General features: G+C 41.3%; 1 protein-coding gene across 2 annotated transcripts in view; it reads left to right on the plus strand.

Annotated features, from left to right (window-relative positions):
* The window catches only part of PDS5A (PDS5 cohesin associated factor A), a 77,257-nt gene extending 68,324 nt beyond the window's left edge, over positions 1-8,933 (plus strand). Inside the window, exons 30-34 of one of the 2 annotated variants that reach the window (XM_074541587.1) lie at positions 1,955-2,094; positions 3,112-3,217; positions 5,617-5,969; positions 7,003-7,153; positions 7,724-8,933. In XM_074541587.1, coding sequence (XP_074397688.1) covers positions 1,955-2,094; positions 3,112-3,217; positions 5,617-5,969; positions 7,003-7,153; positions 7,724-7,759 — 786 coding nt within the window. In that variant the 3' untranslated portion in view covers positions 7,760-8,933. The remainder of the gene's footprint in view (positions 1-1,954; positions 2,095-3,111; positions 3,218-5,616; positions 5,970-7,002; positions 7,154-7,723) is intronic. The other variant, XM_005490517.2, reaches the window with a different exon arrangement.
* The last annotated feature ends 5,766 nt before the right edge of the window (positions 8,934-14,699 follow it).

Here is a 14,699-nt window from a genome sequence, read left to right on the forward strand (position 1 = left end):
GGATCCCATCCAGCCTCATGGACTTGTGAGTGTCAGAATGGCTCAGCAGGCCACTAATTCCTTCTGGATTGCAGGGGATCTATTCATCTGTTCTGCTCCCTGTCCCTGACTACCAGTTCAGGGGCTGGGTAGCCTGAGAATAACTCACCTTTCTGTTAAAGAGACAAAAAAGGCATTAAATCCCTCAGCCTTTTCCTTGTCCTTGGTTACAATGTTTCCCTCCATGTCCAGTAAAGCACTGAGGTTTTTCTTGGCCCTCCTTTTGTTAATGTATTTGTCAAATTTTTGTTATCTTCCATTGCAGTGGCCAGCTTGAGTTTTAACTGAAGTATTATATTTATACATTTGTGTTATATTGTTTTATTACTTTTCTGCATATAATGATATAAATATGATTTAGAAGTAAACACTATCTCTTTGGGGTTCTGTGATACAGTTACAACGTTTTAGATCTTGCTGTGGCTGATGACTTGACCCATGTGCTCAGGCTGAGTAGGCAACAGGAAGTTTTATATTTTGTCCCTGGAGAGCAGTTAAGGAGGTTTTCATAACTGGCATATCACATTCTTCATGTAATTTTACATTTCCTTAGAGGCCAAGTTAATAAATTAAAGTATTCCTGAGAAGAAAATATAATTCCCATGGGTGGAAGTTATGATGGAGCAGGTGGGAGAAGGATATTACAGATGATGGAAAACACTGACTAGCAAAAAAGCAACAATCTCTGTAGGAAAGGCTTGTTACTGGACACATGTTCAGTGGCTGCATCGTCCTAGTGCTAATTCTGCACAGTATTTACTTAAAGATATTATTTTTTAATATAATAATTTATTTACTCCACTTGCTGAGTGGCTGAGGTTACTGCATGTCCAAAGAAGGAAAACAAAATCAATGGAGTGTGTGGAGCACAAGTCTTACGAGCAGCAGCTGAGGGAGCTGGGGTTGTTCATCATTCCCCCCAGATACAGTGTTGTAACACAGGGCTCTGGGGTCCCCGGCCCCATCATTGGTGTTGAACACAGGCAAAGATGGGGTTAAATGTTTCTGCTTTCTCACCTCCTGTTTGTGAGGTGACCAGCCTCATCAAGTAATGGCCCAGTGTTATCTCTGATCCTCCTTTTGCTTTTGCCATATCTTAAAAAGCCCTTTTTGTCACCTTTATGGTGCTGGCCAACTTGAACCCTAATCAAGCTTTGGCCACAGGAATTTTCTCCCTGCAGTGGTGAGCAGCATTTCTGTAATCCTGAAATGTTGTCTGTCCTTGCTTCCAAATACTGTGTACTTCCAGAAGGAGATCCCTTCTCAGCTAGCTCAGCCAGGCTGAATTTCTGCCTCACTTGCTTGACGCCTTACACTTTGCACTTGCCTGCTCCTATGCTTTAAGAGATGGTTCCTAAAAAGGGACCAGCATTTATAGATGGCAGTACCTTCAACAGCAGATTCCCAGAGCACCCAAAAGTCTTACAGCACCCAAAGTCTGCTGTCCCCCATATCCAGGGCCAAGGTTGTCCATAAGGCCAAGGGCAGTTGATCCAGAAGGATCCTGTAGTTAATTCCCTGTAGGCTGATCACTGCTGGTAGTGTCCTGGCTGAGTGGTCAGTAGTAGACTCCCACAACAATGTCAGCTTTATTTGCTTTCCCATTCATCCTTATCCAGAGGCTCTCAAATCTAATATTGCCCAACATTTTGGCTTTTGTTGAGACTTCTCCAGCTGCTATGTCTTCAAAGCATGCGAGAGAGAAGAGCAGTTGATTAAATGCTTTTAAATCACAAAAAGTAAAAGGATAAACAATGTTTTTAAAGTAAAGATAAGGTTAGTAGCTCTAAACTGATGGCATTGTGATCAAGACTGTTATCCCAGGAAAAGTATTTTTAAATACTCAAGCAAATATTTGTAAAATTAAATATGTATCTGAAGTTTGCATTTTTTAATATTTAAACATTTTTTCTAGCCAAAACCAACCGGTGTATTAGGCACAGTAAACAAACCATTATCTGCAACTGGAAGGAGACCATATATTAGGACTACAGGATCAGAGACTGGAAGCAGTGTAAACTCTGAGCTGAGCTCTTCTGCAGGAAACAGATCAAGGTATGGGAGTCCAACATTTCTTCCATCACCTCTTTACTTAATGGTGTCCACTGTGCTTGCAAGTTTTAGGACAGGAGATGATCTGGTGTGTGTGTTTACATGTTGGAAGAGTGTCCTTATTTTGTCCAGTTTTAGAAAATGTAGTTCTTAATAGATAAAATCTCCATACTTGCTTTTTGGTTCAGTTTGTGTTATGATGTTTTGATGGATAAATTACGAGTAATCCTGATTGGAAACAAGAAACGTTTTTGATGTAGATAGAATATTCTGATCTGTGTGAGATTAAGGATGATAAAAAGAGCTTGTTGAAGCAGGTCAGGGTGTCAGTGGAAAGATGCAACATATGATGGCAATACTCAGTGTTTCTTCTAGCAAGCATTATTTTTATATGGATGCGGAGTTTTAAAATTTGTTGTTAGTCTGGAGAAACGGTTTGCACTTTCAGATTTTAATACTGTTTAATTCGGTTTGGAATTAATTACCTGGCTAAAATAAACAGAGAAAGAAAGCAGAGAAAGTCAAGTCTAGTTGGTACATTTCATAAGGCCAAAGGGAAGTATAACTGCATTCAGAGTTTGTTCTGTAAAGTGTGCACGATACAAGTTGTAATAATCTTAATTTTTTCTTTTTTGTTCTTTTGTTTTCTATGAAGTTGGGGCATTATTGGTGTTTATTATTCTTCACTATATTTTCCTCTATTGGCTCTTTCTATCTGGGAAAAGAACCCAGCCCTATTTTAGAGCTCTGGTCTTAAGTTTGCAGAAGTCATTATACAGTGGTGTGTCTGTGGTAAGGGATTTGGCTCAATGACCAGCCAATTCCTTTCAGACCTTTCCCAGTTCTGGGAAAGAAAATATGTGTGTGGACTCGGGCAAATTCAATTGTTTTTAAACTAATTTAGCCTATTGTGTTGATTCCCCTTCCCCCCACCCCATTTTCTTTACCCCAAATAATTCCAAACATTTTTCTTCTTTTCTGTATATTTTTGGTTTATTATGTCTTCCATGGTGTTCCCAGGGAACAAAGTTCAGATATATCAGAAACCGGAGTCAGTGAAAATGATGAAAATCCTGTGAGGATTATTTCAGTCACACCAGCAAAGACAGAACCTGTGAAAAACAAGGTATGTCCAGGAATTTTATGGACTGATGTCTGTAATAAGTTGACATTGGGGGTTTCTTCAGTGCACCAGTTCTCTGAGGAGCTGGTAACATCCAGTTTCATTTCATATAGTTGTGTCAGTTTCCCAGCCTGACAGAGGACCCCATGTCTTCAGAATGGCTATTTATTTTATCCAGAGTAATTTATAGCACTCATTTGAATGGACTTCATTCTTCTTTTCTAAAATTCCAAAATATTCCCACATTTATTCTGCATTTTCCAATATAAGTAACAGCGACCCTGGGATTCAAAGTGAAAATTCACACCTGTAGTAGCTTTAACTGAAATTACTGCCAAGAAAATGTCAAGTGGTCCTACAGCATAAAATAGACACCTAACTTCAAAATTTTGTCACAACTAAAATCTTCATTAATCTATTAAAAATATATTGGTTCACCCCTCTTTCATGTGTAAATCATAAAGATTTTTTAACTTATAAAACATACAATAGCATGAATTTTAACACAGTTGAGTCCTGCACCTGGGAGAGATGGAATTGAAGCAGCTGTGCAGCATGCTGGGATCTGCCTGGCTGGAGTGCAGGTTGGCTGGGAAGGGCCTGGGGACCATCCCCAGTGGATAACCAAGAGAACATGAGCTGGCTGTGTGCCTTGGCTGCAGTGAGGACAGCAAACTGAGTCCTGAGTAGTCAGCAATAGAGGGATGTGGTTATTCCACCCCATTTGGCATTCATTAGGCCATACCTGGAATACTGGGCTGCCCCCCCAGTTTGATGCAGATACTCAAAAACTGGAGGGAGCCTTGCAGGGGGCACCAAGGTGATTAAGGCATGGAAAAGTTGTGTGAAGAAAGGTTTGAAGTGTTGAGTTTGTTCAGCTTAGAGAAGAGAAGCCTTGGAGAGGATCAATCAGTCTTTCAATATCTACAAGGTATTCATGGAAAAGATGGATGGAAGGAAGTATTCTCAAGGCTGCTTGCTGGAAGGAAAAAAGGCTGCTGGAAGAAGTTGCTTCAGGGAAAATTCTGTCTGGATGCAAGCAGGAAAAGAAAATACGAAAAACCTCCAAAAAACTGTGGAGAAATTGAAACACTGGAATAGACTGTCCAGAAAAGTGGTGGATTATCAGTGTTCATGACTTGACTTGTCAAAGCCCTGGATAACCACTGAGGCCCCACTGTCAGCAGGTTTGACAAGATGATTTTCGAAGATCACTTCCAACCTAGATGATTTCTGTGATTTAAAGTCGATTTTTTTAATAATGTAGGGATACATAGATGATTTAGGCTTTTGAAGAAGTTATATATCTGCTTAATCTCTTTCTATTAGATGAAATCAGAGTAATAAACAGGAGTTTTGGATTTGTATCATCACATAGAAGAGTTAGGCAAAGCACATATAAAGTAAATTTCAAAAATGTTTTCTAGGTTCTTGAAGTTGGAATTTCAGAGAATCTTTAAAGTTCATGTGAATAGCAACTGTAAGTGTCTACTATGAAGCTGCTGGAACAGTAGTGAAGGTTACAGAGATTGCCTCATTTGAAAACATAAGAAACAACAGCAGAATATTTAACAAAAACAGTCCTTGGTTCAGATCCAGCACTTAGAATAGTGGCGTTGGTTTGTTGGAAATTGCTGAATCATCCCAGCCATACTTCTTCAGTCTCCTTTTCTCCACCCCTTCTCCCAGCTGCTTTGGAAGTCAGTGTTCAAATGAGGGCTTAGCATCCAGGTGCTTCCTCTTTGTTTCCATATGAACACTGCTCTCTGTAGAGAAGCACATTGCTCACCCTTTCTGTTCCACGTGTGCAGACACCTCTGCATGGGATTCAGTCACTGCATTACCCTGGTCAGTGTGTTGAGAGGAACATGCATGTAGGCCATGCCCATTCAGACATGATGAAGAATTAACAAACACAGCAAGTTGAATTTTTGGTGTGCTCTTACTTCTTTATTCCTTTGGTTTTTCTTTACTGGCACTTAGGTCTTCAGTAAACTGCACTTTTACTGAATGTTGGTCTCAAAATTTGCATGTATGGAAGTAAACAGTAAATACTGCTGTATTGAAATAATTCTTTGCTCCTCACTTTTCTCTTGTCATTTGACAAAGAGACAGTAAAAGGAACTTGTCCAGAAAAATTATCATGGGAGGAGCTCATAAAGATAATTATTCTTACAGTAATCTCTCTCACACCACTAAAAGATAGATTAGCTGCAGTTAGTAACATTACACAATATGTAGAAAATGGTTTTGCAAGGATAAGGTCCAAAATCTAAGACCATGTGATGTATTTTCATAACAATACAGTTTTAAAAGTTCATGTTTCTGATGGAAGGAGGTAACAGTTTGGGTTTGCCTTTGGGAATCATTTTTTCTTCACATTCATGATTTTTATTTTCTAGGAGATGAATTCTGATCAGACAACACAAGGAAATAGCACTGAACGTGGGAAAAAGCGAACAGCAACAGCATCTGGAACTGAGAATATTCATCAAAAAACAGAAGAAAAAAGTGTAGAAGAAACAGGCCCATCGCTTGCAGCAAAAACCAGAAGAGGGCGACCAACCAAACCAGAACCTCAGGGCACCACTGCAAAAAACGAGGAAACAAACAAAGCACCTGTCAGGGGAAGGAAGAGGGCAGCAGCCAACCAGGAGGGCCCAGGGAGTTTAGAGGCAGGTAATGCCAAAGCACCAAAACAGCAAGACACAGCAAAAAAGCCAGCAGCAGCACAGAGACAAATTGATCTACAGAGGTAAAAATGCATCATTAAATACATGGGGTGGGGGCTGGTCCTTTCCTGTCTCGAGTCAGACCCTGAGTTTACAATTACAACAGACCTAGCATAGTTTAGGGCACAACTAAACCACAGCAGATGTTGCAACCATATGTTGCATTGAGTTCTATTTTTCAAAGTACCTGGGCAGCTGGAATTGGAGAAATTAATTTGTTTGGTCAGAACAGGATAAACTTAACCTGTTTTCACCAAATGCTATTTTAATGCACCCTGGTTCCCCTTCCTAGAATTGCTGTCTAAAGGCACCCAGAGTTGATGGTGTTTCAGTGCATTCATTAATGCCAGGCACTCTGGCATTTGGTTACTCTGCTGTGCCTCCCTTCAGTGACAGCAAAGCCTTGGGAGCTGACTGACTGTCTTTAATGCACAGGGACATTTGTAATGCCAGCTGCAGCTATTTTCTGGTACTTTGGGTCTGGGCTTGTTTTAATGTTAGCAGTACTGTAATGTCTATTTTAAGTAACTGAAAATTACATTTGGAACTTTGTAAACCACAAAACAGCTTTTGGATGATAATCTGGGCTACTTTAGTGTTGAAGCATGACTTGGTTTGCAATACAAGCAATTCATAATAAGCATTAACATGAGAAGCTTGTTTTGCTCGACCTGGTACATAATTAATGCAAGTGTCCAAAGGTCTGCCAGCCAGTGTGCTCTAAGAAATCACAAAAGTGATCTAAAGGAAGAAAGAATCATTGGAATTGTTTCTTTCTAGAGTTTTGTAAGTTGAAGATCTTGCAGAGAACTTTGAACAAAAAACCTTTTCTTCTAAGAGTAAGCTTTATACAGAAGTAAAATGGTCTGTCAAGTGTGTAATATTTGTGTACTGCCTTGCAGTGTTTGTTTAATATGTCAAATTTCTTCAAGCCTTCAGAACAAATTGCACTATCCATAGCCTTTAATAAGCTACTGTATCAGATAACATCTTTAAAATGTGTGATGTCTCGGTGTTTCTTGGACAAAATACCAAAACATTGTTAACGTTTTTCAGAAGCCAGGTGCTTGGAAGTGATGGAGATTCACTGTTGGAGATAGACTCAAGTTCAGAATACTCTCAAAATGCAATGGATCTTTTTAAGGCCTGTGGGAGCAGCCAGGAAGATACTGAGGATACAGAGATAGCAGAGGGAGGCTTCCTTAAGGTGTAGCAGGCATCTTATATAGGACAATTCTCTGTTTTTATTTCTTTATTGTAGTTTATACAGTGAGAATTCAAAGAAATTTGTGTGTAAAAAATGCTCTGTCTAATAGGTTTTTTGCTTTTAAGTAGACTTGTACAAGTTACTGTAAATACTGGGAAAACATTTGAAGTAGTGCCTATTCTGAAGTAAAATGGGCTATTTTTATAAACCTTGGCAATTGTAGTTAATTAGATAAGTTTCTGTTCTTAATCTCTGATTGCAGTGAAAGCAGTGGATAACTGTTTATATTTATGCTGAAAAAAACATTACTTGGTATGGAATTATAAAATGCACAATTCAAGTTTTGTAGTTTCAAGTTTATCAGGAAGTTGTGCTGTACAATGTGGAAGTTCAGTTGTATTCAATTAATTATGTAATTGTTAAGAAAATACAAGATGGAGTTGGAAGAATCACAGTATGAGAAGTGCAAAAGCTAAAATCTAAACAATATTTGGTAGGATTTTGAGAGAGAATCACTTGTGATTTCCATGTCCTCACAATTAACTCATTTCCTTTTCTCCCCTCATAAAGGTAAAAAGAAAACTTGCTCGAAAAGGGAGGAAATGAAGGCCAAATAAAGGCATGCTCCAAGCTTCTGCAAAAACTAGGATTCAGAAATTTCCTGTACAGGAACTGAAATTACTTCAAAACACACAGCTTTCAGCTCTGAAACCAGAAGGAAAACTATGCTTCCCTTTCACATGAAATTAATCCTTCTCAATGGAAATGTAAAGCAGAAACTCTTGAGAAAGAGGCTAAAAGCATCTGTACTTATTTCCCCAGAGACTTTTTTTATGAAAAGTCAATAATTAAGCAAATTGCTTAACACTTGGTTCCAGTTCCTGCATTCTGGAGTTTAAAAGTGTATTTACACCATTAACTTTCATGCTGCATTTTTTTTTAAAGGAAGTCAGAGAAGGTCCTTACACTGACATTGAAAATTCATGATCCTAGAGCCAGGTATTCCCATGTTTCACAGAAAAGGTAGAAGTCTACTGAATGGATTTTAAACAAGACTAGAGGAAAAACAAAAAATCACAAAAAGTTTTTTTGCTTTACTTTTGGAGACTGTTTTATGTATAATTCTTTCTGCCTGCCTACTTTTCTGCAAAAATAAGATGTACAGATTTCAGTTCCCTGCTATGAAAAGTCATGTGGTGGCAATTTTATAAATGTTGCTTTCTGATTTTTATCAGAGTGGGAAAGTAATCACTTAAAATTGTTATTAATTCGCAAGTAGAGATTTCATTTTTTAATTTTCCCTCCATTTTAGTTTAATATAATTTGCAATAAATGTACATATTGATGTTTGTTTTATAAAAACATATATCACTTTTAAGTGTTTTTACTCCTGCGGTTCTGTTGGAATATTCTAAATTTTAAAGGAGTAAAGACAGTCCAGCATTTGATTTTATAATGTTTGTCACCAGATTTTTATTATTGATGTAAAGAAAAAAAAAATCAGTTTTTAAAAATAGTTGGACTTTGGCAGCTTTGTAAGGAAAGTTGGAAATGTTTAGGATTGCTCTCAATTTTAAGCATTGTGCTGATTGGAAGTAAGTCTGTTTTGCATTTTGTCTTCCTGTCCAGGCTCATTTTTTAATGTTTATTTTAGAAGATTGTTGCATCAATATTATGTTTCCTGGCATTGTTCAGCATAGATACAGTGTACACTTTTATGTACACATGATCATATTTAAGTTTGTTGCATAAAATAAACGCTTCTAGGTGTCACATGGCAGTCTTTTTCTAATTGTTTTTTTATTTCACAGAAAACTTACTTGCTGTGTCTGTCCATGGGCTTGGACATTGCCAGAAGTGCTGTGCAGAGCAAAGGAGCTGGAATGCACCCAGTGGTGTAGTTAAACAGTTACGGTTTTGAGTGCTTTGTCTTGTGAAGGGGGTTGGCTTGGTGGGCAGAGTGACAGTGAGGAATCTGCTTTGCTTCCCTCTGCCTCAGTTCCCCATTTCTCTTCTGCAAATTGTTTGGAAATCCCTTGACTCGCACAGAAGAGCTGGGTACTGTGGCATGAGCTGGGGATTGCTCGTGCCCCTGGAATGGGCAGGGTGCAGTTGTGTGCTCTTCAACACGACTGAGGTCTCTCCGAGCAAGTGTGCACAGCTCGTGTTACTTTTCTTCTGTAACAAAAATGAGGCTTTGTGCATAAAGCAGCTCCTCTTCCAAAGCAGCCTGCAGTGCTTTGACCTGAAGGATTTGGAATGCTTTTGACAGAGAGATTATAAAATTACTTAATTATACATCTATCAGAGGTTTGATTTCTAAAACTGCAATAATTTCACAAGGTGGATTTACTGATTGTAATGCAGTTTCTTTTTAGTGCTCTGGTCAAATACTTCAGTTTCATGAAAGTTCGAGTGTTTTGGTTTGAACTAATTTTGAAATGTTTTAGTTCAAAGTTTTCTGGTGCTACCAGAAAAAAAAAAAAAAACTTGCTTTTTCGTAGAAATGAGTTCTGGTACTTAATGGTGTGCTTTTAACAGTCTGAAATCTGGACTTGACAAATCTTGGAAATAGTTCAGATTTATTTCCAAAAGCTTTGTTTTTTATGAAGTGGATAATTATTGTATTTTTTCCTTTTTATCTTCTTTGGTCAGTTTTTAATTAGTTACAATGTCACATTGCTCAATGAGTCATAACAGAATGATGTAGGTTAGAAGAGGTTTCTGGAGTTTCACTCCATAGTCAGAGCATGGTTTTCAGTTGTCTTTCTCCAGATGGAATTCTATTGATTTTTTTCTGTTTGTTTTTTGTTGTTTTTTTTTTTTTAGTGTGGACATTTGAGTTATTTTCATATGCTGATTATTAGTGGTCAGTTGGTACATTCACTAGCTAATTATGCTGGACAGAATAGGCTGAGCCAGAGTGCAGCTCACAAGAGCTACCAGAGGGTGCCCAGTGGCTCTTTGCAGAGCTCGCCCCAGCCAGGGCTGTGCCCAGAGTGCCCCTGCCTGCCCCATTCCCTCTGCAAAGGGGGCTGCCCAGCCTTGGGGGGCACTGACAGCACTCAGGGGCAGCCTGGAGAGCCAGGGCAGGGAGCTCAGCACCACTCTCACACAGATGTAATTGATGCATTGCCAGTGCTGCTGAGCCCTTAAAATGAAGAGCTGTTAAAGAGTAATGAGTATAAAACTCTGGAACTGAAGGCAAAGTATTTCAGAGGAAAGGGGGGTGGTGTGGCAGGTGTGTGTGTGGCTTGGCCATCCATCAGTTTTCAAATACTGTACATAAGAGTGGGGATTTTCCCATTATAATAAGGAAACTGATGCATAGACTTCTTCACTTGTTAATGTGCAATTAATGGGAAGCCTGATAAAACCCATTCTTTATGGCTTTTTACCAGTGCAGGGTTTAAAGGTGCTGAGGTTTCACATTCAGTTACATAGTTAGAGGTAAGTTCTTGTCATCTTTTAAGTTCCCATCTTCATAAAAGTTTGGCTGTGTTTCTTAGCAGATACATATTTATTTCTGGTTTTTTTCTGTCTTCTGATGCATAGCTTTAGTCACAGTAAGACAGGAAAGCTGTTCTGAGGACAGGCTTTGTAATGTACTAAATTAAACCCCTCCCACTCAACAAAACTGAGTATTTGTTGTGGATTAAAAAATAATGTTGTCTAGAGCAATCTTAAACAGGAGAAACAGCATGCACTACAAACCTTTTCTGCACATGCTGATGAATGAAGTTTTAGAACTGATAAATAACAAAATATTGTCTAAAATGTGCTTCCAGCTGGTAGATACTTAGCTCACAATGTTGGACCAAGTTCAGCATCAGACTGGCTCTTGAATGTCAAGTTAGCTGATGGGGCTGTAACAGCTGAACTGTTTTCTCCAAAGATAAAGCAAGATTTGGGATCACCAAACATTTGCAATACACAGGAAACTTGCTTCTTAAGAAATCATCCATGTGGGTCTTGGTTTTCTTGCCTGCGTGTTTGGTTCTTGTCTTTAGCATCAGTTTTGTTTGTGCCTGAAAATCCAATCTCAAATTGGTGCTCAGGGAAACAGCCCAAACTAGGGAAGCTGGGCTATGCAGTCTGCTTGCCAGCCTGGCTGCAGGTGCACTGAGCTGATAACCAAGCATTAGTCACAGAGTGGCTGGGCTCAGCCCAGGGCACTGTGTCTGGGTACAGAACAGATTTGCACAGGGAGCAGCAAGGTGTTCAAAAGCAGGGAGAGCAGAGTCCTGTACAGCAGCAGTTTGTGTCCCTTGAAGGCTTCCCCTGCTTGAATTTCTGACAGGAGGGAATCATCATGCTGATGATGAGTACCCTGGGTGTTCAGATGGCCAGAAGGAAGCTCAAATAATACTATAAAGTACTCTTAAACTTCAAAGACCAACAGGAGTTTCCATTCCTGAAGACTTCTTAATCCACACATTCTGTGGATTGATTTGCCTCAGTTCCTCAAAGACGGAAAGCAAGACAGAACATCCTCAGAAGCAGCACTTAGAAGTGGTTGCTGACAGCCTGTCCCTTCCTTGCTGCACAGCCTGAGTCAGGATGTCCTTTAATTTCTAAATGGGAGACCAAAGCAGGTGAATGACCCAGTACTCCATCAGAGATTCCATAGCACCAGGTCAGTGTGGTGACCCACAGGATGACTGCTACAAATCACACTCCCTACTTTAGATTCAGAATGGGAACATCTCTGACTCGGGGGAGCTTCCCAGCCCTATTTTTTGCAGTCTGAAAGGAAATGAGCAAGTTTTTGGCACGTGCACCTGCTTGTAAAGAGATGAGTAGAACACAGCCAAGGGCTTGTGGCAATTCAGAGCTCCTGCTGCCTCACTGAGAAAGCCACAGACACACAGACCCTGCTGGGAGCAGCTCTGCAGCCCAGCTCTCAGCACCACACGTGCTGGAGGGTGTGTGAGCCTGCTCCTCAGAGCCCAGGCAGCGGGCAGTCCTACCCTTGGAGCAAATCCTCCCATTCATCTCTTGGAAGGACCTTTCTGACTTGCAGCAGAGCATCTTCTCTCCGCCTGGGGAAGCTCCTGACACTTTAACCAGGACTCTGCCTGCAGAGGCTGGGTCAGCAGGAGGAAGTCAGCCTCGTGGTGACCCCTGCAGCTTTGGCAAGAAGGGACTTAGGAGCCATTCAGCTTTGAACCTGGGGACTCATCACCAACTGTGCAGCTCTACCCATAGTCGGCAAAAACAAGACCTCCACATGGGCAGCACAAGTGGATGGTGCAGTTGAGTCTTGTGTTGGTTGGTGAGGAGGGACAGCCATGAGGAGACACCTGCTTTTCAGTGGGAGCACAGAGGTTATCCAAGCCTATTTGTAACTCACTTAGGTCATGTTGGCAGCTGTGTAGCTCAGCAATGTGCCAGCTCAGGCAAAAAGCCTGACCAAATAACTCTGGAAGACTGAGCATCTCCTGTAGCTCTGCCAGCCTCAAGATTTCAAATGTGTATTTGTAATGCTGCAAGCTGGGCATGCTCCAGAACAAGAAATACATGTTCTGCTTCTTTGTTCAGGAATTTAATTCTCTCATTGCCCTGGAAGCAGGAATTGATGTGTTGACTGATGCACCAAAGCTCTTGAAGGATGAGATGGAAGGTGATTATGGCTGTTTCTTTGGTGTTGGGTCCAGTGGCTGTCAAGGCAGTGGAGAGTCACAGCGTGTCCTAGTTTCTGTCCCCAGACCAGAAACAACATGGGTTTATGCTGATGGCAGAGGTCTGAACCATCAGTCTCCTCTGGACTATTGCAAGACATGACAGGTGACCCATACAGAATTTTTTTATATTTCTGAGTGTATTTTTAATAATTAGTAGCTTCCACACCTGTAGGAAAGCCCAAGCCCTCACAGACTGCACATAGAAAATCATAGTGGCATTCACAGCAGTCCTGGTGTGTTTGAGGTAGATGTGGTGGTATCTCTGTTACAGATACCTTCCTGGTGAGATCATCCTTCAGAGTGTATCAATGTGTGTAAATGCCAAATAGGAAACAGAGCCAGACGTAAATCCCTGGAGAAATGAATGGAAATTGGAAAATTTTCCTATTTCCAGGCCAAACTTTTTCCCAACCAATTAATACCAACCTGAGATCACATTCCTTGTAGGTGACTGGTCACAGCAAGACACCCATCACTGCATCCACTCCTTGACTCATCACCCCCCCAGGTAGGCTCTAGGCTCCTGCTCTCTGCAGCTTTTCCTGTGCCTGTGGAGAGGGAGATGGGCCCTGCCAGTGCTGCGGCACCGCGTCTTCCCCCCTGCCTCGCTCCATCCACACTTCCTCCAACCTGCTGTGTCTGACCAGCACACCATTTTCCCATGGAACCATGGTATGTGGGGCTGTTTGGCCATTTTTGAGGGCACCTCTATCCCCAGAGCTACAATCAGAGGCATAGGGGCCTTCTGTTAAATTTACTACCACAGATTTGCCAACTTCCTCAGAGCTCAAGAGCTCAAGTCTATTTTTCATTTGGTCACTCTTTAGCCTTGAAATGCTAATGAGTTTCTCTTCCAGAAGGCCACGTACCCTGCTGTGTCCAAGCCCCTTCCTGCTGCCACATGGGAGCTGCAGCACCTGCCAGGGGAGCAGAGCAGGGTTCCTGCTCTAAGCATTTCCCTTGCACACATTCTTTCATGAGGGTGGGTTTGGAAGCTGCCCCGAGCAGTTGGCCAAGATGAAAGCAGAGCTGCTTTCTTTCCAAAAACACAGCTTTAAACCAAAACAGGTTGTTTCTTCTTCTGGGCTGATGGTGGGATTTTTAACCTTTTTGCTATTAATAGGGCTATGTCATTTCACACTTGCAGGATGTGGCTCCTTTTGTGTCTCTCTGCTTATTTTTCAGCCCCATCTAACAGACCCAGACCCTCTGTACTCCTGAGTACAGCTGGCTCCCTCCAGCCCATCCCCACAGAGCAGGGCCTGGCCTAGCTGCTGGCTGGGGCTGTGCAGAGAGGCAGGATCATCTCCCTCAGCCTGCTGCTGACTCTGCCTCCTGCAGCCCAGGATCCTGCCCCGTTTGCTGCCCTTGCCACGAGCACAGGTTGGTGGCTCATGTTCTGCTTGGTCCAGATCCCAAACCCCCAGGTCTTTTCTTGCCAAGCTGCTCCACAATTGTCCCAGCTTGCACTGGTGCTGGGGTTTTTCCTCCCCAGGTTCAGGACTCTGCACCTCCCCTTCCTGAATTCCTCACAGATGAGAAACATTCACAGGTGAAAAGAATGGCACACAGACATTACAAAGAATTACTTTCCCTCTTTGTTTTTTAAGAAATGTTTGGGGTTGGTTTGCGCTTTGTTTTTTCCCCTCCCCCTCAGCATTGTCTGACCCAGTGAACTTTTGGTAACTATTTTGTTCATACATGTTTTCTTCCAAATAGTTCTCTCTCCTGATAAGCATGGCCTGGAGACATTTTATCCCAGTATTATTGATGTGGTTCAGACCATTAAAGGACTGGAACGTGGAATAAGCTAAAGTGGGCAACGCACATGCCAAGCAAAGAGTGAGCAAGCCCCCATTCCA

Source organism: Zonotrichia albicollis, chromosome 5 (genome assembly GCF_047830755.1).
Source record: "Zonotrichia albicollis isolate bZonAlb1 chromosome 5, bZonAlb1.hap1, whole genome shotgun sequence".
NCBI classification, from domain to species: Eukaryota; Metazoa; Chordata; class Aves; order Passeriformes; family Passerellidae; genus Zonotrichia; species Zonotrichia albicollis.